This window comes from Cupressus sempervirens, chromosome 4 (assembly GCF_028749045.1).
Source record: "Cupressus sempervirens isolate cs-2001-9-10 chromosome 4, ASM2874904v1, whole genome shotgun sequence".
NCBI lineage: Eukaryota > Viridiplantae > Streptophyta > Pinopsida > Cupressales > Cupressaceae > Cupressus > Cupressus sempervirens.
In genome coordinates, this window is record NC_143121.1 from 659,604,896 (window position 1) to 659,631,036 (window position 26,141).

General features: G+C 37.2%; 1 protein-coding gene across 5 annotated transcripts in view; it reads left to right on the top strand.

Moving 5' to 3' along the window:
• LOC149562978 (uncharacterized) overlaps positions 1-26,141 on the top strand; it is a 174,222-nt gene that overhangs the window by 54,095 nt on the left and 93,986 nt on the right. For all 5 annotated transcript variants that reach the window (XM_089826415.1, XM_089826414.1, XM_089826417.1 and 2 more), the window contains exons 3-4: positions 5,591-5,658; positions 6,203-6,246. In XM_089826415.1, coding sequence (XP_089682541.1) covers positions 5,591-5,658; positions 6,203-6,246 — 112 coding nt within the window. The remainder of the gene's footprint in view (positions 1-5,590; positions 5,659-6,202; positions 6,247-26,141) is intronic.

Sequence of the window (26,141 nt, forward strand, 5' to 3'; positions counted from 1 at the left end):
ATCGGTAACTTAGAGATAAAGTGGGTTGGATTAGATGAATCTTTATTGCACCTACCAAGAAACTAATACTGAGAAGTGCAAATCAGAGACTCTTTATAGTAGCACATCAAATATTGGGTCAGTGAAATCATATTTATGACATCTAATTGAGATTAACAATCAGGTAATATCATCATTCAATTGCAGACTTATACAGTAAATCTGAAATCACAATAACTTAGTTTCTGTGAACATTATTGAGAAGTCTTGCTCCATCTCTGTATTATGACAATCACAAATGACTCAAGGGATCTTACAACACTATAAAATTGGGGTGATGTCGTGTGTAAATCACAGTGTGTCTGTGGAAAGCAATGTTGCCCAGATCTATTGTAATATGCTTGCACCCATAGTTGGAGTGCCTGAACTGGTGGCGGAAAGATCTGATGGCACAAATAAAAGTCAGTCTCTACTTGCACAGGAAAAATAGGTTGGTGCTGACGGAAGTGAAAAGAGAATATGTGGGTTGGCTATGCATAAGTTTAATACAAAGATTCCACCACTGAAAATGCAGCTATGTTTCCTGTTTATGTGACCATGATTTGTGTGGGGCCCATAAATTCTTCTAGTTGGTATAAATTGTGAAGTTTGGATATGCTTCGAGAAGTAACCTTGTTGAGAAACTTGTGGGATATTGGTATTGAGCTATAGGATATGATTAGTCTGAGTAACATATTCATGGCAGAAGGGTCAAATTGTCATGGATAATTTATATTCAATATTGAATTATGTTCTTGTCTGGAAGAATAATGAAACTTATTGCTTACTGATTTTCATGTTCACCGTTTATAATACCTTCAAATGAGTCTAAAGCAGAAGGGTAGCTCTACAACCTGAATATGGGAGCAATCAAACTAGGCAATATACATACAGTCTGAAACCACTTAATAAATCTACACAAAAAAACAAAAAAACAAAAAAACTACAACATTATGGCCATCTCAGAAATATCTATGTGTGAATTTGATGCAAAGATCATTGTAAATGGATTAGAATAAGATGTTATAAGAAATGTGTTTGCCAAATACAATAAAATACTAGATATAGAGTGCGGCAAATTTGTGTAAAAGCTTGTGAGGATGCAATAGTTGGAAATGACTTTTATAATTTTATTATGATACTGATGTGTTTGTCAACCAGAGCTGAAAGCTCAGCCTGATCGCTTCTATTGCGTCCTCCCATAGTGCAAATAAACTAAGGTTATGAGATCTATTGAACATAAAGAATTTTTTCCATATTTGACGTGATGCAAAATTGTTCAACGATATAAGAGCAAGAAGATTACATTGTAGGGGGGAAATAATAACCAATGTTCCATTCCCATTGTTTGACAAATTCTTAAATGGAGGCATTTTCTGATTTGATGCATATGGACCTTCATTAAAGCAACTTGAATCAAGGATGCATAGACAAGTATTCATCAGCTTTGAGTATTACATTTACCTACTCGCTGTATTCTCTCTCTTAATTGTATTTCCATATGTACTATAAGAGTTATTTGCCTTGATCTTTTCCTTTATGTTTGGGGATGTTGCAGGAAAAGAAGGTTGGTACTTTATGCACTACCAAATATTGTGTAGACTTAATCTTATGACAGTAGCTTCAAAGAAGCCGTGATCTAGAATTCATTAATCATCTCATCATCAGGCTGGATAAAATGAGGCTCTTGAAGCGGATATCTTTGATGATTGAGTTTGAGTATCCTTTTATATAAAGAGGGAGTCTGACACTTCATCAGAGGCAACCTTGTACGAGGAGGTTAGAAGGTTGATATCAGATTTAGAGGGAGTTTGACATTCCATCAGAAGCAACCTTGGACGGAAAAGGTCGATAGATTGAGAGGGAGAAGTCCGAGGTGAAATTCCTTGTAACGCATTCTTCTCCACGAGAGAGAAGTTTGAGAAGTTTAAGGCGAAAGCCCTTGTTCCACCCTCTAGGAGCAGCTATGGTGGATGCATCCTCTGACATGGTTAATGTTGAATACTATGTGAGTTATTACATGATTATGTTGGAAAACATAATGAGAGGTGACGATTTTTCATTGATGTTTATTTATGGTTGCTAGTTTATGGTGATGATCTTAATAATGGCTTGACTTTGTTGTCATGATGGACTACATTAAGTTGCTCTCTTGATGATCATGATAGCTTACTTGTTAGTCTAATGCAAAGTAACAAGAATCGGAATCGGATCGGAATCGGCAAGGCCGAATCAAATCGTGAATCGGCCATGAATCGGAATCGAATCGGCCATGAATCGGAAAATTTAAAAAACCCTTGAAATTTAGTGAGTAACTTATTTCATAAACCCTTTATCACTGATTCGATTCACCGATTCACAAAAAATCGTTTGGCTTGAATCGAATCGCCGAATCGCGTGAATCGCATGAATCGCCGTGATTCTTGGAACTATGGTCTAATGGACTACATTCAGTTGTTGTTGAAGATCAGATAATGCATATTTCTTTGGGATATGACATCGTGTAATGTCCCCTTCTCCGTACTAGGCCTTACTGGTGCCTTGTTGGTCTATCTCCTCATTTGGATAGGTTAATGACATTGAAAGTGAGGATGCTAGCTAGTCACAAGAGTTTATTTGGTTTCGTTGGGGAAATATTTAAGTGAAGGAGGTTTTCTATAGTTAAGTCACTTTATTTTATAAAGTGGATTTACAAAGTTACTTTATAACAAAAGTAACTTAAGTGACTAGAAGACGAAAATGGCTTTTAGCCCACATTGCCTAGTTGTTTTACTTCCCCTCATATCGATGTTATAAAAGCAATGAGCTCCTTGGGATTTGGCACCATGAAGAATATGACATTGATCAAAATACAAACAGGTTGCTTAAATGTGACTATGCTTTCTTGAGGACAAAACTCCTTAAGATAGCAGAGGAGTTGGACGTAGCCCCAGTTGCTTTTTGGAGATTTCTTTCTTATAGAATTGTTTGGTGGTATATTGCTCGTACTAAGTCTGTATCAGGAGCACATTAGCTGAAGCAGGCATGCACATGGAGGAGTTTTGTTAGTATAGTAGAAGTCCGTTCAAATGGCAGAGATATTGGACGCAATAGTGCATACCGACAACATAGAAGTTAGTGGCATTGTGGACTGCAACTCTTCACCGCCGAGAGAGGATAAGGCAAGGCCGATAGTTATCACAAGGGGAGGAACTCAGACATGATACGGGGGTCACCCAGGGAGGTTGCGGGTGACATTTGCATTAGTTGTAGCAGGAAATAACATCAAAACCAGATGTAGAGGAGAGGCTATAGGAAATCGGGTAACCATAGTTTGGGATTAGCTGGACTGATCAAACAAAGTGAACCATGCGACATAGGGAGTCTAAACGTCAACAACTATGGGTATTGGGAGTTTAGGCGTCCATGGCTGTAGATATGTTGCCACGGGCTAGACAAATGAATGCTGAAGATGCTTGACGACTGTGAACAACAAGAAGCCCTCATTGGATGTAGTGTTCACACTAGACCAGGTCATGCAAAATTTCATCCTTCTCATGGAAAATGCCGGGTTCCATTCTGTTTTATTGCATGTTGCTTTGTGGAAACTTTGCTGATTTAGTTTATACATTTGACTGTGTTTGAAGTTGTACGAAGTTTCTTTGCAATCTTTCATGAATAATATCATTGGTACATGTTGCTTGCTATAATGTGGAAGAGATTAATGCTGAGTTATAACTGTTATTACCATTTCTATATATTATATGTATTGTTGAATTAGTGCATTGTGGTTCCTCTCGAGTTCGGATTCTTACACATGGTGTTTACACCATATGCAAATATTCTCTTGGTAGGTATCATGGACTTGATGCCAGTGTACATACCAAGAAAATATAATTATGATGAATATCATATGGTTGATATTCCTTGTTGAATCATACTTTTGATGATATCGAAAGATAATGTCTAATTTGATGGGTATGATTTGATATCCTTAAATATGCCATTTCCAAGAATATCATATTGAGATTATATTTCTCTATATGCTTGAAAGCATAATGTGTTCTGTAACAATCCTCCCTAGCTAAGAGAGAGTGTTAATGTTCTAGCTTCAATCGAATTGAATTGATCTAGAGATAATCCTTCTATGGTTATTGGTTAAACATTATTGCAATTGGTTAATCACCAATTAGACAACTCTCACACACACATATATATATTAGATATATTTGTTTATTATATTTATATTTATTATATAGATATAGTTATATATTGTTGTTAATATATTGTCTAATGGTCATTAACTTACAATTTTCCATAGAGACATGTCTCCTCTACTCTTATTTATATACATTCAAATCTGCACTTGGAACACACAGAAGTAATGACAGTGCTATTACACTTGCAGAGACCGATCTTTCCTTAACAATACCAATCTTTCCTTGACAATATCTGTTACATCCAATCATATCTGATGTTCAGCATCCAATCATATCTGATGTTCACTATGTGGATATGTATATTTGCGCAGGGGAGGAAATGTATTTGGCAACTTTGTAGTTGTAAAGTTTCTGCTAAATCCTTATCTCTTAATCAGACTTCTAATCCAGTCTTATATGCTGAGGATGATCTTCTAAGTAGTATGAATATTGATGAAATTAGTACCTATTATAATGCAGATACAATATTGAATATTTAACCTTTTATTGTGATAGAGAATCTCAGATATAAATTGCAGGATATAAAATGCTTATATGAGCAGACTTCTGTAACTGTGTGTCCTATAATCTGCATTTACAACCTACTTATATATCCTTTCTAAAGGGTATGTCCCTCAAGGGACATAACCCTTACTAACTTGGCACGTATAGGAGTGATATATATCATTAAATGCCAACATTAGAGATATATTACTATTAAGAGGAAGTACGGTCTGTACTGTCAGACCTGTAGGTTTATCTTGGCTAATATTCTTAACAGTAGTAGGGATGTGACGCTATATGAGAAGTGGTGTGATTAGGAAACATGCTATGGGATCAAGGCTTATTACTTGGTCTTTTCAGAAGTTGATTGTGTCATTCTCTTGACAAAGATATTGGGAGCCATTAACACAACACATGTCAGCATGCACGTAATTGATAAATTGGGTTGTACAAGCTTTTAATATTGTTCCATGCAGATGGCTAGGGTGTTATAGGATGAAGCACGTGTGACATAGCTTGGTATTCATGTAAGAAAGATCCTTTAAATTTCTAGGTTTTCCTTTTTTTGAATCATTGAATTTTGTGCTTAAGTCACAACTGTTTTCCAGCTTGATATTATAAGGAAAATAAATCTATAAATTTTCTGTATTTCAATAGGAAATCAATAATATTGTAATCCGATAAAAAGATTCCAGATTTCAAGTATCAAATTTTGACCATAAAAGATTGAAAGATATTTTGAAGTTACAGATCTTATCTCTTTACTATTTTATTGCAACTTCCCATGTTAAGGACAGATTTCTTTAACATCTTATCATTATGGAAGTTTTTGTTGTTCATTATTCTATTTGCCAACAGATTGACAAAGTCTCACCATATTTTTTGTTCAGGAACTCCAGCTGATTGTGTTTCTTTAGCTCTCTCTGGAGCACTATTTCCATGGTCAAAACCTACTTTGGTAGCTATTCCGGCCTTCCTAAGCTTCTATCCTGTTTACTATCATATGCACATTTTTCCCTTTACTTTGTTTTTCCATGTAAGATATTCTGTTTGAATATGGCAGTACTGTTCAATCTGCACAATATCTATGCCACTTGATTGAATAGTTCTAGATTGATTAAATGTAGTTTTATAACATGTTTTTCTATGTAAGATTCTCTGTTTGAATATGCTGTTAGTGTTCTATCTGCACAATATCTATGCCAATTGATTGCACAGTCCTAGATTGATTGAGTGTAGTTGTATAACAATTCTAAAGTGCATGTGTTCTCCATTTTTCAGGTTGTTGTGACAAGTTTACTTTGGTATTGCATCAACCTGATGCAATCTAATTCTGTTCAATAGTAGTCAATTTTTCTCAAAATGTTTGTCAACCTTAGACCTTTATAAGAATGCCTTATTATTGCTGATGAAGAAGATTTGAAGGGATGATGGATTTCATTTTAAATTCTCAGCTTATTTGCGTTTTAATAGCTGTCAATTCTAATCATATTGGATCACAGGTTCTCAGTGGAATAAACAAGGGCTCCAATTGTGGATATCATGTGTAAGTGCTTTAACCTTGTTGATTGGCAAGAATTATATCTATGACAAATGAATTTATGAGCACAATTTCAAAATACCTGTGCTGTTCTTAAAATAACTATCATAAACATGCATGCATGCAAATATACACATACAGAGATAGAAATTATAGAAAAGCAAAGCTTCTGTTCATATGAGCTGTAGCATTAACTTTGATGTCACGTGTGTTTATAATGGCGTGTATCCATCTGTAACAGCTAAACAGTATAAATACTGACCTGTATTCACCTTAACTAGAACACGATCACACAACAATTATGCTAACATCAATTTCATCTAAACCTAATATAGATCTTGTAACATTTACTCATTCGAGTCTAATTATATCTGTGATACTAATCAATTACTTGTTGTTCAAGAAACATATGTTACATTTTACTTTTGATATGAAGTACAACAAACATACGTAGTTAGGTCTTCGCCAAACAGGCACCTACAATCCATGAACAGTGTTGGTAATTCTAAATATGCAAAAGCTTATATGTTTATATTTGTGTATACATTTCATAGGCAAAAGGGCTTTCAAATGCATTTATATCAAGTGCCACAGATGTCCACGAGCGCATCTACAAATTTGCAGACGCGCACAATGGGTCTGAATACATGGATACTTAATGTTCATAAATGTGCAAATGGATTTTTCCATACATGTATTAACTATTATTATCTAAATGTGCAAATGGATTTTGCAACAAGGGTGTGGTGGAAACAGAGTGGCACTATCTAAAGGATTGTATAGCATATGAAGACATTTGCAGCCAACACAAAGAAATGTTAAAAGTGAACAACATAAAAGACCTTTTCGAAGGACCAAGACTCTTCAAGGTGGCCATTTTACTTATGCAGATTCACAACAAAAGAGACAGACTGGAGAAATCACATCAGAGTGACTAGGAGTTTTATGTGGGTCTCTTAGGCTTATGGCCTCGTGGACGTCATTAAAAATCTTTCATTCATTCCTACTAACTTTATATTAACTAGAAAGGACTCTTTCGTAGGACACAATTCTGAAGTAGAGTTACAATCTAGAGACTAACCATAATAAAAAATCCTTAGAGGATGAGAAAACGATTATAGATAAGATGATGTAATGTCCCCATTTTTAGCAGGTTCCTGCAATTGGCCAGGTTAGTTCACCCTCACAACCCTTGTGAGATGACAGTGGGATTTGACGGTCTCAGTTGTGTGGTTATAGGCTTTCCAGCAGCCTATGGTGTGTTTTGGCTCTATTTGAGGGAATTATTATTTATAGTAAGTCAATTTGTTGGTTCCGATGAGCTCAGTTGAGTTAGAGGAGTTGGGTGATGCTTTATTTCAGGCTTCCGGTTTGAGCTCCAAGAATCTTGGAGGGAGCGTATATTTATAGTAAGTCACCCCGTCAGGTTCATTTACCATCTTTCATCATCAGTGTCATTTGGTGTTGTTAGATTTCAATTTTGATGCTTCTTCAGCTGTTTTTGCAAGACGAGTGAATTATTATTATTCATCATCTAAATATGTTGAGGTTGCTATTTTTGTTGGTGTTGTTTGTGGGTCACCTCAGTATCATAGCTCGTTGGAATTGGGACAAAAAGTTTTAAATCATGGGAACAAGAAACAATGGCCTTACGTGTCAAAATTTTTAAGTTATGGTGGAAAAAGTCATTTCCGGAGCCAAAAGCAATTAATAAATTAGTTTATAATGACACTTTATTATATTTTAATATTGTGTGTGGGAAGCTTCTTAAGTGAAGTTCATTTGGGAAACTTTGTGCCATTTGGAGATTGTAAATATGAGCTCATTTAATGAGTAAAGCATCCAATTATTTGATAATCTTATTTCGCTTTGTCGTCTTTTTGACGTTTCTGAAGTTCTGATTTTTCTATGCCCTTGCTGAAGTATAAGGGTTTGGAATTTACAACTGAAGTATTGTAGATTCAGTTCTGAGATTGCTTGGCAAATTGTGCTAAGGTATACAATTTGTCATTTCTCCTACTGTATTAACTGTTGCTAAGGAGAAGTTTAATTTTTCTTGCTGCTGGAGGTTGTTCTGGAATTTGTGAAGGGATTCATTGGAATTGTTATATCAAGTTGTGTGTTGGTTAATTTGGAATTGATTAAGTGCGAATTTATATCTGTTGTTGGGTGTTATTTTCTATCTGTTCTTTGGGAGCAACATTTTCTAAATCTGTTGTTGCATTTGTTTGTTGGAGAATTATTTTGCTGCTGCTAGACTTCATTTCAAAGGGTTTCAAGGCATGTCTTACCTATAAGTTCATAGATTGTAACTTCTAATTTTTCTGGGTATTGTTGATTTAGATAATAGGGGATATTTTATCAATTGGGTTGTTGGTATTTTGTGAAAATAGTTAGTATCTAAGTTGATATTAAAATCTCAAATTTTTAGTTGTATATTCCCTATGTAATACCAAATACTTGAGCTGAAATAATTATTGTAATATCTTCTATTTTTCTGCTGTATTGCTGTATCATAAATTGCAAAACCTCAAAAAAAAAACAAAAAAAAAAACATCTTTTTAGCACAAATTGTTTGAGAGCCAACGGGGCTCATTATAGTGCTATCAAAGCTTGCTTGCAAAGTGTTTGATGAAATGTCAAACAACTAAATTATAAAAGAATTTGGTGTTTGTTGAAGTTATAATTGGTTGGGGTTATTACAGATTACTCACTGATTTTGCTTGACAATAACATGCATGCAAGGTTAGTGCATAAAGATTAGCAAAATATGAAAACAAAAGATTAACATACTAATCACAAAAGTTTGATGTAATGATCCAAGTTCCAGTCAATCTGTGCTTTCCTGCTACTTCAACAATCTTATGCTATTTTCTTCTTTTTATAAAGTTGTTTAGCTATCAAAACACTCTAGTACATTGATGTTCGACTTTGCAAAACTTGTATTTATTGGTTAATTGTGACTTTAATTTTCTCTATTGATGACTTTTTTGTCATGTTAACTTTTTAGAGCTTAAAGTCTAAACGAATTAATAATATCTCAAGTTGGGCTCAATCACTATAATGTCCCCATTTTCACGAGCATTAGAGTTTGAGGGATTAGCCTTAATTGTGATCCGCATAGGCTAATATCGTGGATAGAGGGTCTTCTGAGATAGAGGCTTTGTTAATGGAGGTTCTTGCCTTCTTTAGAATTCAGTATGTTCCAACTTCGTCTTCATTTATTTCAGATTGGACTTTGTTTGGGCTCTGTTTTCTATACTTTCTATTTCTAGTAAGTTTGAGGTTGAATGAGAAGGGCCCTATATATTTTTAGTAAGAGAGTCATATGGATTGAGGATGGAGTAGTTGACTCCCTGGTTCAGATGGTTTTTCAAGTTGAGTATTTAATGGGATATTAATATTTTAATGGCCTTTATTGACATTTAATTATTTGAGTTATATTATAAAGTTACAAACAAACTTTATAATAAAATGGAGTCCATATTGAGGATACTGAGTAATTAATACTCATTGATTAAAAGTGTTCATTATTAATTATATATTAAATTCAACTCATTATTATTAAAGATATCAAAATCATTTAAAGAACTTTGCTAATGAGATTCATGGAGAATTATTGTAAAAGAGCCTTGGAGATAAAACAAAAAGCATTCTATTGTGCATTTTCTTTATTGATACGGTGAAGACAAGAAACATGGGTTTGAAGAATTTCAATGTGGTGGAATTGCGAATTTTATATAGGCTTCAGCACTTTGAATTGGTGAAACATCCAATTGTGCAATCCAGCAATGGCTTCATACAAAAGCCATGGTTGAGATTAATGGTGGTGAATTTAAGGATTTTTACTCAGTTTGCATTCAAATTATTTCCAGAAAATTGGGAGACATAGGAATCATATCATAGACTCTAGACTAACATTTTGAAGTGAATTTTTGGCAATCACACTCTCTTTGTGAGTAGCGTGGGATTTAGGAAGGCAATGCCAATCTTCAGGTTTGCACACATGGGTTTTAAACAACAAACTCAGTCTCTAACTTAGCCGCCCAGTTGGATTGCTTTCATCATGGTTGCTGTAATGATCTTGCCAAAACTGATCAACAAAAACTAAAATCTAGATTTGTGAATTTTATCAAACAGTTGGTGTGCAGCTCGGATGTAAAATTGTGATCACTGAAAATGATAAAACTTTCCAGAATATTGTATTAAGTTTAGTTTTAATCCTTAACATACAATCCGGATTTTCATACTTTTCCCCTACTGTCCATTACAAATAACAATTTACTATTGAACCAAACAAAATGCATATATCGGTTTGGACAAAAATACAGTCTTTCACATTTAATAACAATCCATTAGTAATTCAGATCAAAAACCTGGTATGCCACCAGCAAGTTAGCGTTGTTGATATGTGGAAGAAGCCTGCTGTCATGCTCATGTCCACTGGATCTCCACGTACTGGTGATTATCCCGCACAGGACTGCTGTGTCTTACGTGGTAAGCCATCTATTATTGATGAGTATCTTCAAACACTGATGTTGAAGTCAATCCTTCCGCCTGCAACCTTCATACGTACTCCCAAATATCATAATGTATCACTTAACTGCTAGACTCTGTTCAAATCACATGCCGACTCATACTGGTCTGCAATCTGAATACAACTTCTTGCCGTCGATTGAATACTCTTTGGTGTATGTGGCCCGTGGAGTTTTTGTGCAGTAGCTCTGATGATCTCTGTAACACGGGATAGTCTAACTCCCACATCTTTACCTTAAACTTTCACCCAAGCACGTTTGATAATGGTGACAGACGTCTTTGCAATCTGGCAACTAAGATATGCCTATCCAACTTAACGAAATCTGCAGATTTATATGGCAGTATTGCACTGCAGAAGATTGTTGTTCTTACACCAACCAATTACTACTACAGAGTACTTATTCTCAAGGAACAATACTTACATTTAAAGAGGACTGTTCGGCTACCATTTGAATGTAACTTTTGTTTGCCATCCACTGATAACTCAATTGTATTCTGGGCGCTCAATCACCTTATACCTGTACACTGTCTTAAAACTCTCATATCAACCTTCTAGTCCCTTAGATCGCAATGTGAGCCACTAGGTTTTCGTCTAGTCTCACTACTTTCCTCAGGGGTCTCGTCCTTTGGAAAAATGTCCAATCACATTAAAGCAACTAGTTTAAAATTTGAATAGAAGCATACATTCGTTGTTTTAATCCCAATGTAGCTCCATGCTTATATAACCTCGATATGAGAGAAGACAAACAACTAGGCAATGTGAGATTAAAAGCCAATTTCTTCTTTTAGTCACTTAAGTGACTTTATAACTTTATAATATTAAAATATTTAAATAAATCACTTAAGTCACTCAGACTTTAATATTTCTTGAAATACTTGTCTGATTGCCATGCCATCTAGAATAGGAATCTCTCCTCATAATTCCCCATGTGACCAAATACACTTTCTAAAAATAGAAAGGGTCCTTCTCGATTACCCCTGATTTACTATAGATAGTAAGTATGGCAAATGGAGTCCAAATGACATCGAACAAAGGCCAAATCCATAAATCGCTGAATGTTGGAGATGAACCAATCCTCAAAAGACCCTCTAACCATCCTCATTAGCCTACTAGGATCCAATATTAGGCTAATCCCTGAAATACTGATGCTGGCAACCAATGGGGACAGTACATCATGGTTGCAATTTCAATTTGGATGTCAATTTGAATAAATTTTGCTGCTACAATTTTAAATAGTCATTTAATTTCTAAGTTCATGCATAACATTTAAGATTGTAGATGGTTTGAATTAAATTTGGAGGAATAAAAATGCACACCAAACGTTCAATGTAATGCCATATTTAAATAGCTCATAATCAGCATATTAATTGCTTGCCAAGTGTTTGTGAAAATGTCCATTAGCTGTAGGTGAAAATTTTGAATGTTGAAATCATAAGTATGCATTCAAAAGCACATAAAGGATTGCATTTGCAATTTAGTTTTTTGCTTAGATATCTTAGTAATCATTGGCAAGCATTTAAACTTTATTTGAAACCATTCCAACCAAACAAAAACAATCTAAAAATGAAAGACAAATAGATAGAGCTTGTATGCAAAGTACTAAATTTGAAAAGAAAAATAGATAAAATGTAATAAAAATGAAAGACAAATAGATAAAATGTCAAACATTTGAAAAGTAATTAAATTTGGTTTTCAGAACCAGCAAGGGTTCTTATAGTGGTATTGGAACGGTTTCCTGCCATCCAGTTGGGTGGGGGAATCACTGAGCTCACACATTTGATTTTTAGTTAGTAGTTGTTTCAAATTTCAATTATGGCAAAATACAGGAAATCAATTAGGTAGGGAAACCAATTGAATAACATGATTATATCCAGGAAACAATCAAATGGCATAGTGAAATTTTTGAAGAAGTTTACAAAAAATAAAAAAATGATGGATGAATTGCTTTTAAACCGAGAACCATAAACAATGAGGACTCTTGTTGCCTTGAGTCTGATCTTTCATATCAGACTTTAGGAACTGAATTAGAGAATTAATTTGTTGATGGATTGTCTTTGGATTGCAACTTGCAGGGGCTTATAGTTTCTTGGGAAGTGAGAGTGTACAAGGAGATTGTTGGAGCAACAGCTTCCACTTTCTCAGATGAGCTACTTGTTGAGGTGCTTAGTAGAAGTACCTCAGTTGTTGATGTGTGTGATTGATGTTAATTGTCATGAGGTGAGCAAAAAATTTCATATCACGGTGCAAACTGTGGTCAGAGAGCTTACATGGGTGTCAAGGTGTGTAGAGATATCATTTGATCGGGCAATTGAAGGTGAGTGATAGTCAAATTGCTACAACCATTGAGCACTATGATGCTGCCTATCAGATGTTAGCCATATGTAGTTGGGGCACTCTTATGCTGGATGAGCACAGTGATAGTGACCTTTCCCTTTTAGAGATCCATTCACTATGAGAAGTTGCCAGGATAATGAAGCATAATTACTTGCAATTATTAGTTGACACAAATTACCTTCTCGAGTGGGGTTGCAGTTGTTACAATGCTTTGATGGGAAAAGAGGAGGTAGTTGATCCCATGCATGAGCTTGAGGTGACTTCAGAGATATTTGAGTGCACCTAGTTGGCTCTTTAGGAGTCACAACTTCAACTGGATGAGGTTATTGTGGAGTTAAGCCGAGCATAGTCTTTACTAGCTATAGATTTAGTTCAACTTCCTATAATGCCAACTGGGATGAGTACTTTGATTGAGAGCCTCTTGTTGTATCAGGTTCTCAAGTAGCCAGCACATTGGTAGATTATTCAGGACAGGTTATTGAGAGTCCTTGTAAGGTAGAGGTGGATTCATCAATGTTTTGTGTGATAGTTCATGACACTACTCCATCTTCATCACAAAATATGTGTAGAGTACCATTAGGTTGGGAGGTTGATTCTCATGTTGGGTTGTTTCCCTCTAGAAACAATCATTTTATTTCATCCCATGCAATTGATTCTATTCAATAGTTTTTTGAGCCTCAGAGATGGATGGACTGGCTGAGGGTTTCAAGAGAGAAGTCTGATTCAACCTTGTCTTGTTTTGACTACACATAAATATGTTGAGTACCCACTTTGGAGAGCCGAATTTGAGGAGAGGCAGTATGGTGTTGGGGCTGGTACTCATATTCATGACTTGAGGTTCATCCAAAAGGCATTGGAGGCACTTTATCAGGTAGAGGTGGATTCATCATTGTGTTGTGTGACAGTTCATGACACTACTCCATCTTCATCACAAAATATGTGTAGAGTACCATTTGGTTGGGAGGTTGATTCTCATGTTGGTCTGTTTCCCTCTAGAAACAATCATTTTATTTCATCCCATGCAATTGATTCTATTCAACATTTTTTTGAGCCTCAGAGATGGAGGGACTAGTTGAGGGTTTCAAGAGAGAAGGCTCATTCAACCTTTTCTCATTTTGAGTACACACAAATATGTTGAGTACCCACTTTGGAGAGCCGAATTTGAGGAGAGGCAATATGGTGTTGAGGCTGGTACTCATATTTGTGACTTGAGGTTCATCCAAAAGGCGTTGGAGGCACTTTACTCAAAATATCTCCACTTTGTTTATGATAGTATTGTTACTCATTTTTGACCTATTGGCTCAAAACTGACAGATCCATATTTGCTAGACTGACTGCTAAATAAAATGCTAATGATCATGCATCTGGTTATATTAAGCACTTGTCATTTCATGCTTAAAGTTACATATTATGATGAAAAGTAAAAGGCATCACATAAGAGCAAATGTATGCTACAATCTTTCCTGAAAATGTAATTTCATTTATGAAGTGTTTATCAACGTTTCACATAGGCCATGAAACTAACCAATGAAAATAAATCAAAATCTGATCTATGCATGTAAATGTAAATGCTGAAAGTAAAGAACAAGAAAGTAAAATGGGTCATGGGTGCTAGCCATTGCCTTTAATGACTGGCCGTGTTGCTGGTTGTTGTTCGTGTGCTTGTTCTCATTGGCCCGCTTTCCATGCTTCCACTCCAAATCCTGCGAGTACCAAAAAAATGGATTAGATCTAGAAGATCTAAGCAATGACCGACAATCTCACCATCCTACCCCCGCTTATACATCTACATCCAAATTCCAATACCCTAATTTATTCTTTAACATGTTTGCTTCCTATGCGACATCCTATCCCTTATAGGTATGTGAATATAACCGTTGGCTCCAACAAGGGTTATTGAGCCCGGCATGTCTATAAGAGACAGGATCTTTGAAGCTGATCAGAAGTACAATTGGAGTATTAAAGGGATATACTCATATATGAAACCTTTTACTCTTACAACATAAAAAGCTACAACAAGTTTTATATCATTTGAAGGGAAAATGTAATATCAAAGGGACGGATCAATTTCTGATTTGAAACCTTTTATTATGTCAAATATGTAGTTCATAACTTCAAAGTAAGAAAATTGTTTAAGGGACGGTATTCAAATAGCTGAAACCTTACAGTTTGTGGCATTACACATTATGAACTATGGAAGGAAACATAATGACAATTGAATAAGCAGAAAGGGATAAGCAATCAACAGATTTTTAACAGCAATAGACAAGCAGTACAGATGGACTCAATCCTCTATGTTAAATGCAATCAAGGACACAATGTTTGCATATGATCTATACATGTAAATGTAAATGCTGGAGAAGGAAATAAAATAAGAAGTGACAAGACTGGAACATTTTCATGTAAGAGTGTGTCAATATATTCATGTAAGAAAGCTATGAGACAATATGAAAGCATACAGAAGATCATTCAACTGGAAATCATGTTTTACCTTCAAAATAGAGTGGGTTAACCAGCGAGCATATGGACAAAATATCTTCGATTGTATACAAAATAAATTCATGAATACCATGTTGGGAGTGCATGAACTTAAAATCATAGCATTTCTAAGAAAGAGGGAATCTAAGGGACGATATCAGCATGATATAAGTGAATCTCATATTCACCAGAAGCAACATTTAATGATATTGTATCTATATCAAGTACAATATGAGAAAAGAGGAAATGTCAACTTCCACAACATATCCCTGCACTATCAGCTTATAATGGTTTCTAACAATGAGGGAAAAATTGGGCCTTATACTTCATGGTATCCGTTCAGGAAATTCTGGGAAAGTTCATTCTCAAGCAGCAGGTAACATATCAGAAAGAGCAAAATGAGTTTTCAGTACATATTACTTTTGAATGAAAGTTACAGTGGAGCTTTTGTAACATGAAAATCACAGTTCAAATTTTCAATATACTTGCTATGGAAAGTCAGTACATTGTGTCAACAAGAACAAGGTGAAAGTATATAATTTGCTACAGTAGGAAGCAAATAAGCAACAAATAATAAAACGAAAGCATCATTTTCCACTCCACATGCAGTCTGTAACAAGTGTGCTGATCAATACAGATTGAGAAAAGGAAAGACAGTAAGAAAAGAGTATTCTCATTAAGGTATGAGTTTTCCATTGCATGGAATAAAAGCAAGCAGAGCTGAATATATTACAATGAATGAAAACAAATACAGACATGTAAATGCATATCAGCAAGAGAAAATAGTGCAATCCAATGGTGCTAATCAAAGGTGCATGATAGTTATCTATAACAAACAAGGCTCAAATATTGTTTCTTAATAAATGACATAATGAATGCAAATCAATTGGGTTTTTTGAGTCCACTAAGGTGAAATGATTAATGCTCAGAATCCTGCAAATTGAGAAGTTCAAACAAAAGGTGATAAGAGCTACAACAGTTTGCAATTTCTAGAAAGTTTTCATGCAAGAACAGGGAAAAAGGTGCTATAACCCTATGGAATTTATTTCTTATCGGTAAGTACCAAAGTCCATAATTTCTTCAGATAAAGCAAACTGAAAATAATGATGTAACAGTAACTTCACTATGTCTTTTATATCCAATTCAAGTATGGTTTCCAGAATGCCCTTTCGGCAAAACCCATGTGTAAGTTTCAGTAGAGAATCAACATGTTTCAAAATTGTAAAAAACCCTACAAGCAAAGACCACCAAACATGCGGGGAATTTAGCCAAATTCTGAGTCAGATTTTATCACGCTAAGCTCAAGGAGAGATTTTACAACCAGTAAAGATCACAATGTCACAACCAGACAAAGCGAAAAGTCCAATAAAATGTGAGTTCTGGCACATGAAAGCATCTATTCTCAACAACACCAAACAAAAGTCAAAGAAAACCCTGAAAGAGGAAAACACAGATCCTTAACCATATGAAGAAAAATAGAGAAGAATCACAACATTTTTTGTTTGCTAATGGAATGGATTCTATATAAAAGAACGCATAGCAGCCACCTGTTAATGTTAGAGCATGTGGTGAATGAAAAGGATAAGAGTTTGATATCTTACAGTACAGGCTCTAAAAACCTTTTATCTCTTTGTATAAATGGCAGTCTACCAGTTATTAAAGACTCAGGAAAAGAAAATTTTCTCAAGCCTTCTCTTGGCAGCAACAAACAAAAAGAAGTATATGTTAATATCTATCTCTTTTTTACAAGTATAATAACAAAATGCTAAGTGGATTAGCAGAGAAAGAGAAAATAAGTGTTTTTCCTGCTCACCCAATGCAAGCATCAGCAATGGCTACCTGAGTGCTATGAAAGATCCAGAAAAATGTGAAGAATGGCGGCTATCAACAGGTTTCCCAGTTATTTGCAAATGGCAGCCTTAAGATAAAAAACAGCTTCAAATTTCCTCAAAAATGCACAAGAAAGCCTCACAGCAACAGAGATGAGTAGTGGCAGCCAAAGAACCAGGATATTTTCGAAGAAACCCTCAGTGGCTCATCTTTTCTTCTTCCAGAAAAGTGCGAATAATAAAATGCAAAGAAGATGTTTTTGTATTAGGGTTATCACTCCAAATACTTGGAAGAGAGACTGCCACGTTGCTTTTCTTAAACATTTTGCCTTCTAATATTATCATAAATACATGCATGGAGGTAAAGGAAGGCCGGGGGTTATCCCATTAGAATAAAGTGAGGCATTTTTTCTTCATTGTAATTTAAATTGTTTAATAGATATTATGATGATGGAGTCCATGTTAAAGGTGGTGGATTTTTATCATCATCATGAGTTCTTGAGGTAACATAGACTTGAAGTCTAATTGGTGACAAAGTCATTTGAGGAGGGTATTTAGGAGATTTTTTTTTTCAAAACCCTCTGAAGCTTTCTTGGAGAGATAAGGGTGGATTTAAGGAGTTAGTTTTCTATTTGAAGACTAAGAGTGAATTTTGGGTTTAAGCAATATATCTAGGAGCCACTAAAGTCAATGTAGGACTTGTTGGTCGAATTCGACTTTGCCAATGCAGTTTGGGGGTCTTTATGGCCTGTTGGAGCACTTTATGGGCAGTTTGGCATGAACCATGGGGTTCTTAATGACTTAGTGAAGTTTATGAGGTAGTTAATCAGCATTTTTGGTGGTTTTGACTCCTATTTTGGAAACTTTTTTTCATGGATTCGACCCCAAGGTTGTTTGTACTTAGTCTTTTGGACTGATATTGGTTCTTCAGTTCTGATTATGCAGACGAAGAATTTTGTGACATTTTGTTGTGTCTTTGGTGTGTTTTTTTGTATTTTTTGTAACTCGGCTTTGGATACACAATATATGGACTGAATCATTTTGCAGCAGAATTTGGATTGACCTTCTTTCCTCTCTGCAGTTTTGTGTAAATGTGTGATAGATAAGAGCAACCACTGAGTTTTAGGATTCCTTTTGCCTTGTCTCAACTCTTATCGAATTGCAGATGTGTAAGTTTGTTTGCAGGTTGTAGTGTGTGTTGTTTACGCTTATTGGAATTGTTAAGTGTATAAGTATCTTTTCCTTAAACTTTTTTTCAAGACCTCACTGTGAAATATTTATGCAAGCCTTTATAGAACAAACTTGTTTAATTCATCAAAAGGGGTGTTACATAGTGAAGTCAGTTGTATGTTTTATGTCAATATCTTTGGTGAATCACCTATTAAGTTAGTTTTAAGGTTTCAAGCTTTTGTTGGTATTCTGCAACATCTTTTCCCTTTTTCCTATCAAGTCTTTAAAGTTTGTTTTGAAGAGCAGTAGGTGATATTTAACAGGAACCGACCTAGAAACCAGATGTCTCATTTTTAATATTGCATATCCCACATGCAGGATTTGAGTCCCATGTGATGCCAGATTACTGAAATTTAAGGTTGCACGACATCTACCCAATCAATTATTTGGGTTCAGAGGTTGGAGCCATCTTTTGATACTTGAGTTGTTAGTGATGTGCCATTGACAAAAATCATAGCCTTTTATCGTAACTCATAGTGAGGAGTGCACACCATTTCTCATTTGATCCATCGGTAGTGGACTTAGTTATGCATTGATCTTTTATGGGATGGATATATGCCATCATCAGTTGATAGGTCTGGTGACCAGAAGTTAGTGGAGAGTACTTGGAGAATCACTGTATCCATGCTAATTTATTGGGAGATGGATATTATGGTTGTGATACAGACACCCTTGGGAGTTATCATCTTCGTGTACAATTGGGTCTCATGCCTACAAGGGAGCGGTGAAATGTAGAGGGAGATTTGGTCTACCTGATGTGTCCATATATCCTTGCGTCCTCATGTTGGATGGATGTGAGTTTCGTTTACTTTGGGAACTAGGTGGCGAAAGGGTTAGGACTGTAGATTGGATGGGTACCATTGAGTTGCTACACATTTGCAACATGGTGGCATTGGGATCAGATTAGTGAGGCCAGAAATAGGGTTTGTTCTTTCCAAATGGCTTCAGTTTAGGATTTGGGATCTAGGCATATTTGCTTGGACACTCTTTAGTATGCTATGGGGGGTCCTCTGTGTGCGTTAGGATTCCAATTTGGGTTCATAGGGGAGTATTGCAGTGTGTATATGGTGTGGATTATTTGTAGTTTCATTTATGATTCTCATGTACATTAGTGGTTTAAGATGCACAGTTCCATGGTGTAGGAATGGGATAGTTGATTTGTTCAGTTTTGTGTAGATGTGCTTATGTTGATGCCTCAATAGTGCTATTGTTATGTGGGATGTTTCATAGTCTTCCTTTAAACTATCCATGCAATAGAATTTCTTTGAAGTTCTTAGGGAGAGCGGACGATAATGTCCCCATTTTCATGAGCAATAGAGTTTGAGGGATTAGCCTATTATTGAGATCCTCATATGCTAATAACTATGGATAAAGAGTCTTCTTAAACAAAGGCTTGGTTAATGGAGGTTCTTTCCTTCCCCAAAATTCGGTATGTTCCAACTTGGCTTTTGTTTGGCTCAAATTGGAATTTGTTTTGGCTCCATTTTCTATACTTACTATTTATAGTAAGTTTGTGGTTGATCGAGAAGGGCCCTTTGTATTTTAAATAAGACAATCATTTGGATAGAGGATGCAATGGTTGACTCCTTGGTTTAGAGGGTTTGTCAAGTTAATGAGGATTTTATGAGATATTAATAATTTAGTAGCCTTTATTGATAGTAAATTATTTGAGTTATATCATAAATCTATACAATAACTTTATAATAAATGGTGGCCATGTTGAGGATTGTAAGTAATTAATACTCATTGATTAAAAGTGTTCTTTATTAATTATATATTAAAGTCAACTCATTATTATAAAAGATATCAAAATGATTAAAGAGCCTTACTATGAGATTCATGGAGAACTGCTATAAAAGAGCCTTAGAGAGAAAACAAAAGGCATTCGGTTGTGCATTTTCTTTACTGATTTGGTGAAGAGAAGCAAAGGTTTGAAGAATTTCAGTGTGGTGGAATTGTGAATTTTTCTCAAGCTTCGACACTTTGAATTAGTGAAACATCCAAAGAATTGTGGAATCCAGCAATGACTTTATATAGAAGCTATGATTGAGATTAATGGTGATGAATTTAAGGTTTTTTTTTTATTAGTAATAGGTATTTGTATTAATTTAAATAAAAGCATTACATCAGTTTAAAGTCTAGTAAACATTTAACATACCCTTTTGCCTCCCTATCATGCTATAACTCCAAACAAGCTTAGAAACCCTTACAATCTTCACATCAAAGGAACTATCTTAAAAGCTTAAAAAACTCTATTCTAAATAGTGAAGCATTATCCACTATACCCAGGAGCTTTACTATGTTAACAAAACCAAGTTATGTTGAATTTCTACCCCTTGCTTCTACCTGTCCACGCCTTTTCGCTGTGTCAACAACCCAAAAAACCAAAAACCACCTAGTGCACAGCTCCACTAACTCGCGACCCCCAAAACTGTTCCTTCTACTTTCCCCTGACGGCCAATCTCATTCATCTCTCGAGCTAGACCAGGACCCAGCATTGCTCCTGCGGCGGTGAGGGACATCGCTCCAAGTCCCTAAGCCAGCTGCTCTCTCTGCTCGTTCCACTCATCCCAGCTCGCGCACAACCCTTGACCACGCCTCCTCACCTTTCTGTACATTAATGTTTTAGCAAACCTTACCTTCCACCTCAAGAAGGGCACATAGCCATAGCGGCGAGCTTCATCTTCATTAGCAAAACACTCATTGATGTCTTGCCCTATTCCAGGGATTGACCATTCCATTATTGACTCCATCCCATCTAATGTAATGTCCCCATCATAAAATAAATATATTTAATTAAACTTTGCTAATGGGCCGATTGATTTAATATATCTCGGAGTCAGCTATCTTTGCACACCCTCAAAAGATTTTCTCGACAGGTATTTAAGCACAACATGTAGGTACTTGTAGGTATGCGATTTGGATTATTTCTTATGTACTGCGAATTCCTGTTGGGATTCTCTGTTGTTCACCGTTTCGGAAGTGAAAGATCTTCCCTACTTGGCTTGTCCAGTTTCGGTGGGCTTCATTGCTCACCCTATTCCATCTGTGTTGTTGGCTTGGATCTGGCAAATCAGAGCATCTTTGTTATTTGTAACTATGATATCGACTTGGCAGTAAATTGGTTGTATGTGCTTATTCACTATTTGTGTGTATCTCTTCGGACTCTAGCTTCTACAAGTTGTTTGTGTTTAGTATATCGCATTTACATTTCTAACGACATCGAATTTCCTCAGCACTTCCCCTGGTCGTGTTTGCCTTAACCACTCTGCTCAGTCTCCTGCTGAATCATCGTACGACATCCAACATCCTCCATTGGTCCTACCGTACGACCTTCTTGGTCTTCATCGTACTTCCCTCCCCTTCACCCTTCAGACTCCCTCTGCATTGTACGGCTTGCTCTCCTTGCTCCTTGTACGACCAACTATCCACCGTACACCACCTCTTCACATCTCCCACCATATGACCCTGTTTGAATACCGTACAAATGCACTATCTTCTATCGTATGGCCCCTGTTCATCTTTTCCTGCTCCCAATACTAGCTCCTAGGCTCCATACAGACCAAACAATCCCTTTGTACAACCTTCCTGTAGCTCTTCATTGAGGACCCTCAATGTTTGTGATTGACCATTAGACCACCCTCCAAGAACGGTGTTTACCGTACGGGTAAAATAAATTAATGCATACAGACAATGGAAATACAAACAACAAACTCCTATTATTTGCATATGCCAGAATATTACATTATGCTTCATAAGATAAGATAAATCATCATTTACAATGATCCCAGACGGGATACCAATACTATCCGCTGAACCTTCTCGAAGGAGTCCGTCGGCCACAAACATTATGTTCGCTACAAACTATTTACCCGTCGGCTACAAAATCTTTACCAACGACGTCAGCTACAAAATACAAAAACACCAACGACAATCAAGTCGGCTGACACAGTTTCTACCGATGACATCATCCCCCCCAAAAGAAAAAGTCGTCTTCGGACGACAATTACAAAATATCTGAGACAAAATAGCCACTTGTGCTGCTTTCTCTGTTTTCAACTCCTCCATACCCTGAGCAAAGTGTCGCTGTACTGCCTCCAATTGGATGATCAGCTCCTCCTGAGCTCTCTACGCATCCACCAAGATAGCCTCCCAGCCAACACCTACTCCCAATACCTCTCGTACACAGATACTCCATGCCTGCAGCAGCTTCAAGTCTTCTCAACTGGTCACACTTCACACGACTGATATCCGCAACGACTGGGGGTCCAGTGGGCAACGCCCCTGGCGGGGTCGAGGGGCAGCGCCCCTGCAGGGTCTTGGGGCCGCGCCCCAGGTGCGCTCCCTGTCGCAATACAAGGCGGGGTCGAGGGGTAGTGCCCCTCGCCGCCAAGACCAAATTAGCACTCCGGAACCCACACAAAAATGCACAAAACACACTATTTCTGACATTTTCTGCCAATTTCACACTCTTTCTGGCAACCACTAATGTTCCCCCTTTCCACTGGCATCATCTAATACTCATTCTGAACTACTTCAATCTGTCGTCATTTTTTTAATTTAATTTAATTTAATTTTATAGCTCATTCCTCTGCTGAAGAAAGTTTATAAATCTTGGCCTCCACCCTGCTAGCATGCTCCTAGTTTGCCAACACGCCACAATTTCAACATCTCTGATCATCATGCAGCTGTGAAGAACGGAAGAAGAAACCATAAGATCCAAGCATGGCCGGTTCATATCCAGACAACTTCGACTCGTACTTTGATCTGAAGCAACCGCCGGTTTCGCTATTTCTACATGTTTTCCCTGAATCCCACGCAATGATCAAACCTCTTAACTACACAATCAAGATCTTGCCACAATGCTTCCAGGTATAAAAACCCGTGGGGCTGATCATGCCACAACATAGAGAACTGCTCTTGATGCAAACTGTGATACAAGGATGCTTCCCACGCAATGCAATGCTGTCTTCTGCAGAAGCAAAATCTAACTTTGAGAAGAAACACTCCGGTGGGAAAGAAAATTTTGCAGCTAACCCGCGAGGAAGACTCCGGGAGAAGGCCCGCGGGAAGAGAAAATGAAACAGTGCATCGCCCGTGGAAAGAGAAAACAAAATAATCTGTGAAAGAAGTTTCCATATAAAACTTTGCCGTCAATTAAAGGACTTCGTGGAAGACAAGTGAAAAAAGACCCTGCGGGAAGAAACAAAATACTCTGCGGGCGGAGACCTCCCGCAAACAGCCACCCGCGGATAAGAGCCCCCGCGGAAAGCCATCTGCCAATAGCTACCCGTGGACAAGTGCCCACGGAGTTTGTCCGCGGACAAATGCCTGCGGAGCAGCCTTCCACGGCCAGTTTGCCCGTAGACAGGTGCCCGCGGAGCAACCTTCCGCGGGGCACAAAATTATTTATTTATTTTAAAAATTTTTGAAATAAGATTTTTTTTTGAAATTAAATTTTTTTTTTTCAAAAAAAAAGAACAACATCTCAATTTTGCCTCCAGGCGTCGCCATTCTGCAACGACGACGACGAGGGAATCATTTGATCATTTTGCAATAGTGACGGCGACGACATCTTCTTGGCACGGTAGGATCCGTTGATTGCGTGAGGTACCTCTTGCCCGTCCAACGTCCCCGACTTTATCACTCCATTGTCGCCGACCTCCTGGATCTAATATGGTCCAACCCATCTGGCCTTAAACTTTTCACCTTTGATTTCATTCTGACCATTGTACTTGAGTACCAACTGCCCTAGCGGAAACCTGTTGAATTTGAGATGTTTGACATGCCACGCCTTACGTTTGTTCCGTGTCACCTCCGTCGCCCGCTGTGTCTACGATCGTCGTACATCTAGATTATTTCCTTGCTGTCGGTACCCTTCAACTAATTTTATGGTGCAATGCATTCTTTTCTTTCTGTACGGTCCGTTCACCGTGTACCGGACGGTGGGATCTTTCTTTTTTCTAGGTTTGGACTGTATGTTCTCAACTTCAGCCGCAACCTCCTTTCCTTCTTTCGCTTCTCTGTAGTCTTCCAGATATTCATTTTTCTTTGTTTTCTCACCTTCATCGACCCTTAACATATTACAACTCGAAAACAATTCATAGTCTTCTATCTGCCAGTGGTAAAGGCCATTCACTGAGTCTAGGTCGTCGTCATTCGATCCTCCTTTTAGTGTCAATACTCCTTAATCCAGTTCCATTCTCCTCTTTCCTTCGTTGTCACTTTCGCCTTCACCTTTTGAATCTGACGATGCTACCTCCTCACCTACCATTTGTGTGTGCAGGTCAATTATGAATCTTTTGCCTCCGTGCTCCATTGATAGGGTATTTCGTTTCCAATCATATTTTACTTGCTTGCACCAACCAAGTCCGTCCCAGAATAGCAGCATATCCTTTTCTTTTCAATGGAATGACCACGAAGTCCAATAAAAATGGCTATGTTCCAATAGTTACCGGTTGCGCCCTTAAGGTTCCCAACGGTTTGATCATGTGCTGGTTTGCCGTGAGCAACTGGAATGTAGGTGGCCATAACGTCGGTTTTCCCAACTTCTTCCAAGTATCCTCCAACAACACATTCACGCCGGACCCTCCGTCGACAATTGTGTCTGTCAAAACATTTCCCAAAATCCCCATCTCGAGACCATCAAATGCCTTCCCGTTGTGAGTGCCAGAAGCATTGGGTCTATTGCCATCACTTCACTACTATCCCTTCCTGTGTCCTTCGTTGCTTTCGAAAATGGTGTATGATTCAGAATGGTTGTCCGTAACTAGGGCATTGTGAGAAGGTCACTTATCTTGACCGGTACCTCCGTTTGTAAGATTTGTTGTACGATGTTTTGTTCCGCGTAGTTCCTTGCCAAGGTGTCGGTGATGTCTTTTAACTGAGATGTCTCTACGGACGACGCCTTCTCAATTTTCGCTCGTGCTTCCCCCAGTTTTCTTTTTTCTTTCGTCGAGTCTGGGTACACCTTCGCTTGCCTCTGTGTACTTGCCAAAACCTCCTCTTCATTCGTGCTGACAGTGATCAAATTTTCGTCTTGTGTTTCTTTCCTCAATTTCTTTTTTAGTCCTTCGTGAGTGGGCATTCTTTTCCTTACTCTTCCCTCTTTGTCCCTAACTTTCACCTCCGATGCGTATTTCCACATGCAGGTCCCTGGACATGTCTAAGCTGTATTTTTTTGCAATATGATTCGAGATATTCTAGGTTAAAAATTTTATCCACTAAGGGAGTAGGTCCCGCACTCTTATAGCTACTGTCTACATACCTTCCTTCGTATTTCTAGTACCATATTGCTTCTCCTTTTACAAATAGTGGTTTTGCCGAATAAGGAATTACCCTTCACAATATATTGGGTTTCTTTTAATATGGTGCTTCTCCTTTCTTATGGCACTTTTCAATCATTTTGTTCACTTAGTTGTCTCATTCACAGATGAATAGGTCATCTGCCTTTACTACTTCCTTGAGGGGCTGTCCGATTATTGCGCCATACT